The sequence below is a fragment of the Xenopus laevis genome, chromosome 4L (genome assembly GCF_017654675.1).
Source record: "Xenopus laevis strain J_2021 chromosome 4L, Xenopus_laevis_v10.1, whole genome shotgun sequence".
Taxonomy (NCBI): domain Eukaryota; kingdom Metazoa; phylum Chordata; class Amphibia; order Anura; family Pipidae; genus Xenopus; species Xenopus laevis.
The window spans coordinates 7,700,538-7,714,622 of record NC_054377.1 but is presented as its reverse complement, the minus strand read 5'-3'; the positions used below and the strand labels follow the sequence as shown (position 1 = coordinate 7,714,622).

The 14,085-nt window shown below is 42.9% G+C and overlaps 1 protein-coding gene across 2 annotated transcripts in view; it reads left to right on the top strand.

Annotated features, from left to right (window-relative positions):
• The window catches only part of ldlrad3.L (low density lipoprotein receptor class A domain containing 3 L homeolog), a 58,533-nt gene extending 47,870 nt beyond the window's left edge, over positions 1-10,663 (top strand). For both annotated transcript variants that reach the window (XM_041589754.1, XM_018257321.2), the window contains 2 exons: positions 9,122-9,464; positions 10,039-10,663. In XM_041589754.1, the coding sequence (XP_041445688.1) occupies positions 9,122-9,464; positions 10,039-10,276 (581 nt within the window). In that variant the 3' untranslated portion in view covers positions 10,277-10,663. The remainder of the gene's footprint in view (positions 1-9,121; positions 9,465-10,038) is intronic.
• The last annotated feature ends 3,422 nt before the right edge of the window (positions 10,664-14,085 follow it).

The window sequence follows — 14,085 nt, the reverse complement described above, 5'->3', positions numbered from 1 at the left end:
ATATAAAGCCCCATGCATTGCACTATAGCTTTCGGTTGGCTTTTGTGTGTGTGAGCAGTTTAACAGACTTCAAACCTGTGCATTTAATGAGTGGATCTTGTATCTGCTCACTGGCCCAGAGCATGGCACTCAATATGATACCGGCTGATAATGAGATACCTGTTCTTTTCTCTCTGTTCATGGAGCTTATATTGCTATAGGGTAAACTGTCTGTTCTGCTCTTTACCTTGAGTGTCCCATTTGTCTCCCTTCTGGTATCCGGGTTAAAGGCAGAATGCACCCTGATACTGAGTAGAGTATAGGGGTACAGTCAGTTACAGTGTAATAACGACTACTTTGCATTCTGATCACACGCACTCCGGTCAAATCACACAGGATACCTGCACTTCTCTAATGAACGTTGTGTGTAACGATGTTGAACTGCACCTGCAATATGTATAAGGGGGTTATGGATTGAAAGGAGCCAGAGGGAGACACTGTTCCCTTCTAGTCTGTTTGGGGATCTGGAATGAAATGGGGAGCCACATGGAAAGATCCAAAAGGAACTCTGCCAACCCAATCAGGTGTGGGTCTTTGCTGACCACAATTACGAGCTGATATGACCCATGGGGTGAGATTCTCCAGCATGCCCAATGGATACAGGGCCGTTATCAAGGGTCCTGGTGGCTTTTAATTGTTAATGGGGGTCCGGCTGAGCTGCCCCAAACTGCTGAAGTAGGAGCCAAACCCACCAAAGTAGGAGCCAGACCCACCAAAGCCGCCACGTGAGTCAAAGGCAACAACAGAAGCCGAAGAAGATAAGAAAACTTAAAAGGTAAGTTCCGCTGAACACCAATAGCCTATTTTTTAAACCCCCATACCCACCAAATTTTTTATTTTTATCTTTATGGGGGGACCCTGGCCACCAATGTTTTTTTTATCCTTTTGGGAGGACTCTTGCCACCTATGTTTTTGGTTTTTTTTAAAGAACATTTATGGGGGACACTGGCCACCAATGGTTTTTTTTTTTTAACTTTTTTTATATATATATATATATATATATATATATATATATTCTCATTGTACATAGTTTTCCTTAACACATAAATAGGGATGCACCGAATCCAGGATCCGGCCTTTTTGAGCATAATTCTGATTCGGACGAATCCTCCTGCCTGGCCGAACCAAAGGGAGGGAAATCTTGTGACTTTTTGTCACAAAACAAGTAAGTAAAAAATGTTTTCCCCTCCCCTAATTTGCATATGCAAATTCGGATTCGGTTCGGTATTCGGCCGGATCTTTTGCGAAAGATTCGGGGGGTTCGGCCGAATCCAAAATAGTGGATTTGGTGCATCCCTACACATAAACAGACTGCAAATAAAAACAAAACAAGAAAACCAAAAATCATAACAATCTTAATCTTAATCCTTGTGTTATGAACATTAACAGGGTACAAACTAAACAAATACAAACACTACAAACCCGACCCGCAACCCGCCGACCATCATCAAGCAGGAAATGATGTTGCTGCAAACCGGAAGTAGCATCATCAAAAGTGGGCGGGCCGAAACAAGTTTTGTAAAACTTTAAAAGGAGTAAAATATAGACATTAATACATACGATAAGAAATTTAGATGAGACCCACAACCCGACCTGCAGACCCACATATATGCCTGCACCTGAAAATCTTCCCCTCATTTTGCAGGGTGCCCACTTTTTTTGCGGGTAACCCACGGGTACCCAACCTGCTGCAGGACTCTAATCTAAGGCCCAGTGGAACACAACTAACCAATGGTCCTTTATGGTCTCACCTGAAGAAGTCTATGGCAGGAGAATGCAGGTAGGAAAGACTTAGATGCTATGTTTGCAGACTGGCTACATCAAGGCAATCGCATGTACCCTCAAGCAAAACAATCCAGCTTTTTGATCAGATTGAAGGCTTATAATTATATTCTTATTGTGTATGTTAAAAGAAGGATACAATGGGGAACATTTAAAGGCGATGTAAACCCCCAAATCAAATTTCGCACAATAAAAGAAAAGGAAATTGTAAACAACTTTCCAATATATAATTATTAAAAATGTCCAACACTTAAATATATACGTTTGCCTGTAATTGCTACTGAGAGCAACGTCTGTCCGCCATTTTTATTTCCATTATATTTACAAATATATTTTTAAACCAATGAAAACAAGTAATGAGTGGCTATTAGAAAGTGCCTTAGAATGATATTTTCTTTCATTATGCAAAATTTTATGTTCGGGTTGACATCTCCTTTAAATGAAAAAAAAAAAAAAGGCCCGTTTCCCTTAAACTGATTAGTAATATCAATATGGGCCCTTTGAAAAGCAGTGCAGCGTTTGGTGGATAAGTGACGAGTGACTATATACAAAAGGAAAGGAACAAGAGCTTAGATTCAAGAGTCCCTCCTTCAAGTGCCTTTGGCAGCTGTTGGAAACCTGAATGGAAGGGCAATTATACCTTCCGTCTCCGCCACTTGCCAGTCCTATTTGCAGGCAGCCCAGATGTCCGCGCTTATGTGTCTAATATCAGGATATTTCCAGCTGCTTCCCATATCTTTCAGTGTCGGCTCCTGCTCCCACGGAACAGCCCATTTGTATTGTCTGTCGGGTTCCTTGTAGAATTGCCAAATTAAAAGGACCAAGGACGTTGCTATTGCACTGGAACTGAGCATTTCCTAATCATAATTATCTGACTCACAAGGGCACCGCCAGGCACTCATTACAGTTAATAGAGGAGCAATTCTGAACATTTTGTTGCTCACCCTGCTGTCTCTCAATTGGCCAATTTTTTTTCTAGAACCCATCACTTTCCCACAGTTCCACTGTAATGAGGTGGCTACTGAGATCTGGATGCTCTAGGCTCAGTGTCAAAATTATGTCTGCACCTAATCTTTAGATACAAGTATTAAAGGGATGGTTCACCTTTATTTTAACTTCTAGTGTGTTATAGAATGGCCAATTCTAAGCAACTTTTATTAATTTTTTAATATTTTATAGTTTTTGAATTATTTGCCTCCTTCTTCTGACTCTTTCCAGCTTTCAAAGGGGGTCACTGACCCCATCTAAAAAAAACAAATGCTCTGTAAGGCTACAAATGTATTGTTATTGTTACTTTTTATTGTCTTTATTCTAAGTAAATGGAACTTGTAAGGCTTCCTATACTCCAGAATCTCTAAAAACTCCCATGTTTTATGTGGTGTTCACAGAACCCCTCAGTGACTTTTAATATCCTTATAATTTACAGTAGGGGGTACATTATTCCTTATAATACATGAGTGATACTCAGAGTTCCCTGTATAACTCAGCCTGCAGCCTTGTGTCTTTATATGGTCACAGAACAACCCCTCAGTGACTTCTAATATCCTTATCATTTACAGTAGGGGGTACAATATCCCTTATAATACATGAGTGATACTCAGAGTTCCTTGTATAACTCAGCCTGCAGCCTTGTGCCTTTATATGGTCACAGAACAACCCCTCAGTGACTTCTAATATCCTTATCATTTACAGTAGGGGGTACATTATTCCTTATAATACATGAGTGATACTCAGAGTTCCCTGTATAACTCAGCCTGCAGCCTTGTGCCTTTATATGGTCACAGAACAACCCCTCAATGACTTCTAATATCCTTATCATTTACAGTAGGGGGTACAATATCCCTTATAATACATGAGTGATACTCAGAGTTCCCTGTATAACTCAGCCTGCAGCCTTGTGCCTTTATATGGTCACAGAACAACCCCTCAGTGACTTCTAATATCCTTATCATTTACAGTAGGGGGTACATTATTCCTTATAATACATGAGTGATACTCAGAGTTCCCTGTATAACTCAGCCTGCAGCCTTGTGCCTTTATATGGTCACAGAACAACCCCTCAGTGACTTCTAATATCCTTATCATTTACAGTGAAGGGTACATTAAATAGAGGCGATATGACATCACATGACTGAAAGTCATATGGAGGCACATTTATCAAGGGTCAAATTTCGAATTCATGTTTTTTTTGTTTTTTTTTAAACTCGGGGGAATAGGATCGACCCGAAAACTTGAATCGAATTTGACTCGAATTTTAAAAACTCGATTCCAGTCCTTTTCTCCGGAAAAAACTGGAATGTCAGGAAGGCTGCAAACAACTCCAAATTGATCCCTGGGCATCTCCCATTGACTTAAACAGCGTTTTGACAGGTTTTAGGTGGCGAATAGTCGAAATTTGAGTTCTTAAAGGGCCAGAGTATGATACATCTCGAAAATCGAATTTCGAAAAACTCAAATCGAAATTGAATAATTCCCTAGTCGAATTTGACAGTTTTGATCATAAAAAACCACAAAAGTTTGAATTACGAATTTTTAAATCGACCCTTGATAAATCTTCTCCTAAGTGTTGCAGCTTTGTCGCTGTTTTGTATGAGCTGTCGGCCACAACAAATGGAATAATAGAAAGGTCCGTGTGCGGTTTACTTTGGGGCCACGGACCTTTCTGTTGTCTCCAAAGAATAAAGAGTATACTTGGAAGAGAAAGCCATTATGTAGGAGAATTTTAAGGAATAATTAGGGCTTTCGGCTGGTTCTGCGCCAGAATGGCGGCTTATGGCCGAACTGCAATAATACGCTTCATTTTCTTATCTGCCGCTAATACAGCCCCGCATCACTATTATTGCTAAATAAAGGTCCATTTGCTAAAGTGACAGAAAATGAGAAGCCGTTTTAATCACAAATGGCTCAATTTTATGTGTCGTTCTTAAGAAGTGAGCGCAGTGTGGGCTTAATGAAACCAGACTCTGAAGCCTCTCCCCGTTACTCTCCGTGCCGCCAATATCTGCGCCTTTTCTATTATTTCTATTTTAACCCCGCGTGGGACCGGCAGCCAGGGGGGCACGGAGAAAGCACCATCAGCTCATCCAAATCTGAGAGGAGGAAAGGAATGTTGTTAGCGGCATTGTCTCGAGAAATTGGCTTTATGTTCTTCTTTTAGTCGCCCGTCAACTGAGAACCTGAATTCCACTAACTCAAAGTGAATGGAAAGTCCCCAGAGACAGTGTTTCCTATTCACACTGCTCTTTATCCTTCAAATTGTCTTTATTCTAAGTAAATGGAACGTGTTAGGCTTCCTATACTCCAGAATCTCCAACAACTACACCTCCCATGTTTTTTTTAGTGTAGAGATGTGGTCACAGCCCTCAGTGACTTCTAATATCCTTATCATTTACAGTAGGGGGTACATTATCCCTTATAATACATGAGTGATACTCAGAGATCCCTGTATAACTCAGCCTGCAGCCTTGTGTCTTTATATGGTCACAGAACCCCTCAGTGACTTCTAATATCCTTATCGTTTACAGTAGGGGGTACATTATCCCTTATAATACATGAGTGATACTCAGAGTTCCCTGTATAACTCAGCCTGCAGCCTTGTGCCTTTATACAGTCACAGAACAACCCCTCAGTGACTTCTAATATCCTTATCATTTACAGTAGGGGGTACATTATCCCTTATAATACATGAGTGATACTTAGAGTTCCCTGTATAACTCAGCCTGCAGCCTTGTGCCTTTATATGGTCACAGAACAACCCCTCAGTGACTTCTAATATCCTTATCATTTACAGTAGGGGATACATTATCCCTTATAATACATGAGTGATACTCAGAGTTCCCTGTATAACTCAGCCTGCAGCCTTGTGCCTTTATATGGTCACAGAACAACCCCTCAGTGACTTCTAATATCCTTATCATTTACAGTAGGGGGTACATTATCCCTTATAATACATGAGTGATACTCAGAGTTCCCTGTATAACTCAGCCTGCAGCCTTGTGCCTTTATATGGTCACAGACCCCCTCAGTGACTTCTAATATCCTTATCATTTACAGTAGGGGGTACATTATCCCTTATAATACATGAGTGATACTCAGAGTTCCCTGTATAACTCAGCCTGCAGCCTTGTGTCTTTATATGGTCACAGAACAACCCCTCAGTGACTTCTAATATCCTTATCATTAACAGTAGGGGGTACATTAAATAGAGGAGATATGTTTCTCAGACTGAAATGCCTGATTCTCCCTGTAAATACAGTTGTGCCGTGTTGCTGGTTGTGTTATTAAATAACACAGAATGTTCCCGGGAAGGTTTATTCTCCGTGGGTTTATCCAATCTTCTCTCTTGGCTAAACTAGATAATAATATAGATATTTCTTCTGCTCCTTTCCTCTCCTATTACTTCGTTTGTACAAAGCTTAAAGGGACCACACCATCACTTAATTGCTAAATCTTGTTTGATTTCTGCTGCAGGATTAAAGGTGACATGACATGAACATTTAATATAAGCTTCTTCATACTGAAATAAGAAACTTTCTAAATACAATCAATTCAATATTCTGCATTGTTTCTGAAATAATCAAGTTTATCTTCACTATTCCTCTCTCAGCATCTGTTTCTCTTCATTCTCTCTTCATGCAGCAGTTGGGTGTCAGATATTCACTGACAGTTACATCCAATATATCTTATAGGGGGGCTCCTTTTGCCTAGAAGATGTATTAGAGCTCACTCTATTAAACTCACCAGACATCATGTCTCTCTACATGCAGGATTTGTGCAAAAGGTTATTTGAGTGAGATCTTTACTGCTAAAGGGCAGTGGTCGCCTTGGGCTGGTACAGAAGCACAAAACATCATGTACAACATTTATAGCTACTTCTTTAGTTAGGCTTTAGTTCTCCTTCAAGGCTTATTTAAAAGACGCCCCAATTCTGCTCCTTTATCTGCTGTTTCCCAAAACTGCCGTCAAAAATGTCAATTGAGGGTCATTTATAAACTCTGGGATATTTTGCACCAGGGTAGTTACCCATGGCAACCAATCAGACGTTTGCTTTCGTTGTTCTCCTTGCAGCTGGTAAATAAAAATCTAATCACTGATTACTGGTTGCTATGGGTTACTGCCCAGGTGCACATTTGCCCAGTGTTGATAAATGAGCCCCATTGTCTCTTAGCACAAGTCTCCTCTCTGTTATCTCCCCTAAACCTTCCAAACTTGACCTCCAGGGTCCCAGTAAAGATTATTGGTTGAGGGTCTTCATCGTGAGCCCCCACTGCTCCTTCGTCATTGTGCCTGTACAGCTGGTGCCACTGGGGAGCCAGGGAGACGTTTCAAGGCTTCATGAGGAACAAATCCAAGGAAAGTCAACCATGAAGCCCTGGTCTCATGGAATCTGCTCCTCACCAGTTACTTGGGCTGCAAATAGACTCGTTTCAACCAACTGCAATTAAATTGATATATTGGAAGGGGTGCCAATGGAGCACACGCAGTTCCCTTAAACCCAAAAACGACATGTTGTTACCCTGATTTAAGGAATCCTGGAAATGGGTTGGTCCCCAGCGACACAAGGGAGTCATTTTCAAGTTCCATGAATCCATGAGATCTGCTTCTAATTCTCTTACTTCATTAAAACGTGGCGAGTTTGGGCTGAGTAATTTAATGTGAAACTGCAACAGTCAAGATGCCTCCAAACACATGGTTCCTCCTCAGATGGATTTCCAAAGGAGACCGAAGAGTAAACCATATAGTTAGTTTAATGGGGACAACTGTGTAATTAGATGTGAGCATGCTGCTATCATTTTATGTATAGTACAACTTATAGTAGAACTGTCCAACCTGGAGCCTTCAGTTGGCCATGGATGCTGCAAGTTCTGCTCAACAAAACAATCAACAGGTTGGGCCTACTATCCCAAAGCCACAGTACCTTCCCAGAGACTATTATCCCACTGTTACTATAGGCACCATCTCTCCCTACTATACCTGATATCCCACAGTCACACTCCCTTCCCAGAGACTATTATCCACTGTTACTATAGGCACCATCTCTCCCTACTATACCTGCTATCCCACAGTCACACTCCCTTCCAGAGAACTATTAATCCACTGTTACTATAGGCACCATCTCTCCCTACTATACCTGCTATCCCACAGTCACACTCCCTTCCCAGACACTATTATCCCACTGTTACTATAGACACCATCTCTCCCTACTATACCTGCTATCCCACAGTCACACTCCCTTCCCAGAGACTATTATCCACTGTTACTATAGGCACCATCTCTCCCTACTATACCTGCTATCCCTGAGTTACACTCCCTTCCCAGAGACTATTATCCACTGTTACTATAGGCACCATCTCTCCCTACTATACCTGCTATCCCACAGTCACACTCCCTTCCCAGGACTATTATCCACTGTTACTAGTACATCATCTCTCCCTACATACCTGCTATCCCACAGTCCACTCCTTCCAGAGACTATTATCCACTGTTACTATAGACACCATCTCTCCCTACTATACCTGCTATCCCACAAGTCACACTCCCTTCCCAGAGACTATTATCCACTGTTACTATAGACACCATCTCTCCCCTACTATACCTGCTATCCCACAGTCACACTCCCTTCCCAGAGACTATTATCCACTGTTACTATAGGCACTATCTCTCCCTACTATACCTGCTATCCCACAGTCACACTCCCTTCCAGAGACTATTATCCACTGTTACTATAGGCACTATCTCTCCCTACTATACCTGCTATCCCACAGTCACACTCCCTTCCCAGAGACTATTATCCACTGTTACTATAGGCACCATCTCTCCCTACTATACCTGCTATCCCACAGTCACACTCCCTTCCCAGAGACTATTATCCACTGTTTCTATAGACACCATCTCTCCCTACTATACCTGCTATCCCACAGTCACACTCCCTTCCCAGAGACTATTATCCACTGTTACTATAGGCACCATCTCTCCCTACTATACCTGCTATCCCACAGTCACACTCCCTTCCCAGAGACTATTATCCACTGTTACTATAGGCACCATCTCTCCCTACTATACCTGCTATCCCACAGTCACACTCCCTTCCCAGAGACTATTATCCACTGTTACTATAGGCACCATCTCTCCCTACTATACCTGCTATCCCACAGTCACACTCCCTTCCCAGAGACTATTATTAGTAGGAAGAAGCAAATGTTGTTACAATTGGGTACAATATCCCTGATGTAATTTATTTGATCATTCCATGTTACTGTTGGTTGTTTATCATTATCATTTCTTTCTTTCTTCTCCCCAGAGCCAGGCAGTGAGGAGTATGTTTCATCGGAGAACCAACTGCTTTACTACCCCAGTATCACCTACACAATCATCGGAAGCTCCGTCATCTTTGTGCTAGTGGTCGCTCTCCTGGCGCTGGTCCTGCACCACCAGAGGAAACGTACGAATCTGATGAGTCTCCCAGTGCATCGACTCCAGCACCCGCTGCTTCTCTCCAGACTGGTGGTACTGGATCACCCCCACCACTGCCGGGTCACCTACAATGTCAACAATGGGATCCAGTACATGTCAAGCCCGGGCTACCAGCAGCCAGTGAGTGTGGAGTCCCCACCCTCGTACACGGAGGCCGTGCTGGATCACAGGTGGGTGCTGAAGGCCTTTCCTTAAATACATCACTTACCTCTCACTTCCTTCTGCACCTTCGGGTTATGGAGCACCTTGCAAAGCTTTCAGCCCATAAATCCATAGCAACCAATCACAGCTAGTAGTTAGTGGTCTACAATGGATAGAATGAATCAATTCACACATCTGATTGGTTGCTCTGGGTTATCAGACTGGGTAGAGCCTGTAAAGAGCCCCCACACCACTATATCTAATATGTAGCCTAATAGCCTTTGGCTGTGCTGAAGAGCCTCAGTTTGTCACCATCACTTGACCTACTCTACTTGCTCTCTGGGGCCCCAGTCAAGGCAGTTACCCCTACTTGCACCCTCTGGGTATTGTGGCCATTTAATATGAGGGATCTTTCTTATACTTTGAGTTCTGTATTGAAGTAATTCTGACATGACTGGGGGAACTGACAATATGTCTAGCCCCATGTCAGATTTCAAAATGAAATATAAAAATAATTGTTTGCTCTTTTTCCCATTACAGTATCCCTTTAAACACCCACAGAATTTATATTATACACCCCCCTATCATCCTTCCTTCTTTCAGCTCTCGCCCACCTTGGTTTGACCTGCCGCCTCCTCCTTACCCCTCTGATATGGAATCGACCAGCCAAACAGAGCTGCCTCCTTACCGCTCCCGAACAGGCAGTTGCACCAGCACCGGCAGCACTGAGCCCCCCCGGGGTACACCCTGCAGCACGGAGCACCCCGAGACCCCTACAGAACCACAGAACATGGCAGCTACAACCAATCACAGTCTTCCAAGCCCAGAAGCAGAGGTCTAGACTGGGTGCATCATGGGTCAGTCTGCTGCAACTTGTTACCGGCACAACTATTCCTTATATATTTTTTATAGATCCCAGATGTTTATTTTTTTAGCAGTTTTATTTCCCCTTTATTTCTATGTATTGGACATGCCGGATCCCCAGCAGTGAGGCCCTTGGCTATTACTATGCAGCAGCAGTGCCAGCGATTCAACGCTTGGTTTGTTTGGACGGCAGCAAAAGCCATTATCTGGCAGAAAGGATGGAGCCCTGCAGGGGAGACAAACCTTTAAAAAATAACAGATTACAACCCATTAGCTCTTCTCATCTGCAGAACACGGAGCTCAAAGGGTCGTCCCTGCTCTCAACCGAGGACTTTCCCGTGTGTGATTAAAATAAACAAGCACAGAGTTGGCCGTGTTCTTTGGAACCAACAGCAACGATGAAAGGTGATCAGAAAATGAAAATAATCGGGGATTGTTTGCAAATGCTCAGAGGAGCAACTCATGTAGGAGCTGCCACGGGGGTTGTCAAAGGAACAGCAATGTCTCATTCTCATCTGGGTTCATTGTGTGCCTTAAATGGGAAGATCCAGCTTCATATATTTTTCTGTCTCTGTTGGGAAGGTAGCTGCCATTTTGTTTCTTTTAGCTGCAATGACAAGAACGTCCAGTAGGTGGAGCACATCCTTCCCTACGGAGATTAATGGCCTGGTTTCTGCTGCTAGAGGCCAGCTGGCCAATGAACCGTGCCAGGCCCTACAGGAGGGTGGAGTCTGAATCAGCTTCAACCAGGAAGTAGAGACAGGGATAGAAACCAGGTAAGTACTGCAGGCAGTTAAAGGTGACCATATATCTTATTGGCCCCTGTCCATTGATGCCTTCCTCTCCTGATGGGTTTGGCCCCAGGGATCCAGGAAGGCATCAATGGGCAGGGGCCAATAAGATGTATGACCACCTTTAACTTCCTGCAGTACTTACCTGGTTTCTATCCTTCTATCTATTTCCTGGTTGAAGCTGATTCAGACTCCACCCTCCTGTAGGGCCTGGTACTGTTTATTGGCCAGCTGGCCTCTAATAGCATAAAACAGGCCATGAACATTCGTAGTAGTGATGTGCGGGTCCCGTTTTTCCCAACCCGCACCCGACTTCCGGGTTCCTTTTTTAGACCCGCCCCGCCAATGACATCACAAAAGGGGCGGGTCAAGCAGGCGCGCGGCTATAAAGTCGGAAGCCGGCATATGAAGGTGGCCACCCGCGAAGAGGAGTGCGGGGTCGGCCCGAACCCACCTGACCTGTAGGTAAACCCACAGCCCGCACATCACTAATCCATAGGGAAGGCTGTACGACTCTGGTCATTGCAGCTAAAAGAAACAAGATGGCAGCTCCTTTCCTTACGGAGATAAAAAAAAAGAATGAAGATGCTCATGAGAAACAAAGTCAATGCAAAATACTCCTATTTAAAGGAAATCCGTTTTTATAAAAGGTTTTCTAGTATTAATGATTTTCAGGCAAACATAACTGTTCCTTTAACCCCCCTCCAGTCAGTATGTATCAAACATAAATGAGCAATAGTGTCTTATAAGGTACAATCATGGCTGATGGAAGTCCACCATCTTGGACCTGTTTCTTCACAGAGGTGCCTTGCCTCACCTTCATTCTGATTGGTCCATACCGGAAAATGCAGAATGCTCATATAGAGGTGTTTTTTTAGCTCCTCCCAGGAACTCGTTGTGCCTTTTCTGCCCCAAGAGGACTTCTAAAGTGGTGGACTGGGCAATTATAGAGACCCGCAGCCTTGGGGATAACCATCGCCTACTGACCCTGCATTGGTAACAAGTAGGGATGCAACGAATCCAGGATTCGATTCTGTATTTTGGCCAGGATTCAGGATTTCAGCAGAATTTGGCCGAACCAAATCCTAATTTGCATATGCAAATTAGGGGTTGAGAGGGAAATTGCGTGACCTTTTTGTCACAAAACAAGGAAGTAAAAAATGTTATCCCCTTCCCACCCCTAATTTGAATATGCAAATTAGGATTCGGTTTGGTATTCAGCCGAATCTTTCGCAAAGGATTTGGGGGTTCGGCCGAATCCAAAATAGTGGATTCGGTGCAACCCTAGTAACAAGTCTCCCCCCTGACTCACCTGCGTGGGGTACATTGTTGCACTTATAAAGCATATGCAGTGTAGTGATGTTATAATAGCAAAGGATGCTGGGAGTTGTAGTCCGCAACTCCCCTCTATGTTGACATTGCTGGTGTCGTGTTCTCTCTCTGTTGTCACCTTGTGTCTAATGTTCCCTTCACGTTCCTGATCCGATGCTGGAAGTGAATGAATCCCCGGAGCGGATACGGGTTCCCAAATCATGTGAGAGCTCAGGGAAACTACTAGAAAATGCCGCCGGCAGGGCTGATGGTATTTAATTTAATAAGAATCTGTTCCCGTCAGTGTAGCCCTGCCATCTGCATTCATTAGAATTATCTCTGATTATTCCATAGAGCCGGTAATATCTCTGTCTCTTCTCTTTGTGCCTAATGTTCTTGTTCCTGATCCAATGCTGGAAATTACATTCTCTGCTCCACATGATACAACACCCGGAGCCCAGGAAAGGAGATTTGCCTTATTCTCAGTATAATATATATATATATATATAAGATTTCCAGGGAGTACACCGGCTTTATACAATAAAGGTGATAAAGAATTCTACTGTATCTTCTTCAAATACACGTTTCCTGCCTCCCATTATGGATATATATATATATTCATGACGTTTATGGTCAATTATCACATCAACAAAATATTGGGGGATACATTGAATGTCAATTTTGGCACCCCAAGAAAATGCAATAAAAACGTATTATGCCCCTCTCTTCAGCCATAATAACCCAGGCATGCTGTTAAGATCACTGCAGAAAATGGATTCAGAGCATTGCATTAAACCCCAGACATATTCGTAAGCTTGAAGCAGAAAAAAGAGCATGAATTAACTTCTTGTGTCAGTAAGATCAACGCAGTAAATAGTTAACAAGTATCGCATTAACCTCAGATTTGCCAGCAAGATGACTGCAGAAAATGGATTCAGAGCATTGCATTAAACCCCAGACATGCCAGCAAGATTAACACTAATCCGTAAACTTGATGCAGAAAAAAGAAAAATTAACTTCTCGTGTCAGTAAGATCAGTGCAGAAAATAGATAATAAGCATTGTATTAACCTCAGGCATGCCGGTAAGATCACTACTGCAAACTGATTCAGAGCATTGCATTAACCCCACACATTAGTAATATCAAAGCAGTAAATAGTTAACAAGCATTGCATTAACCTCCGATTTGCCAGCAAGATCACTGCAGAAAATGGATTCAGAGCATCTCAGTAACCTCACACATGGCATAACGATCACTACATAAAATAGATGACAAGTATTGTATTAACATCAGACATGCCTGCAAGATCACTACAGAAAATAGATAATGCACATAGATTAACCTCAGATATGTCACCAAGATCAATGCAGAAAACTAATTCAGAGCATTGCATTAACCCCACACAAGGCAGTAAGATTGGTGAAAATGGATAATAACCATTGTATCAACTGCAGAAAATGAAATAAAAGTACCATTAATATTCTTCCTCCCCAAACCACTTGCCTCCTTCTCATGTACTGGAAGTAGGGATGCACCGAATGCACTATTTTGGATTCGGCCGAACCCTGAATCCTTCACGAAAGATTCGGCCGAAAACCGAACCAAATCCTAATTTGCATATGCGAATTAGGATTCGGTACGGCCGGGCAGAAGGATTCGCCCGAATCCTGCTGAAAAAGGCCAA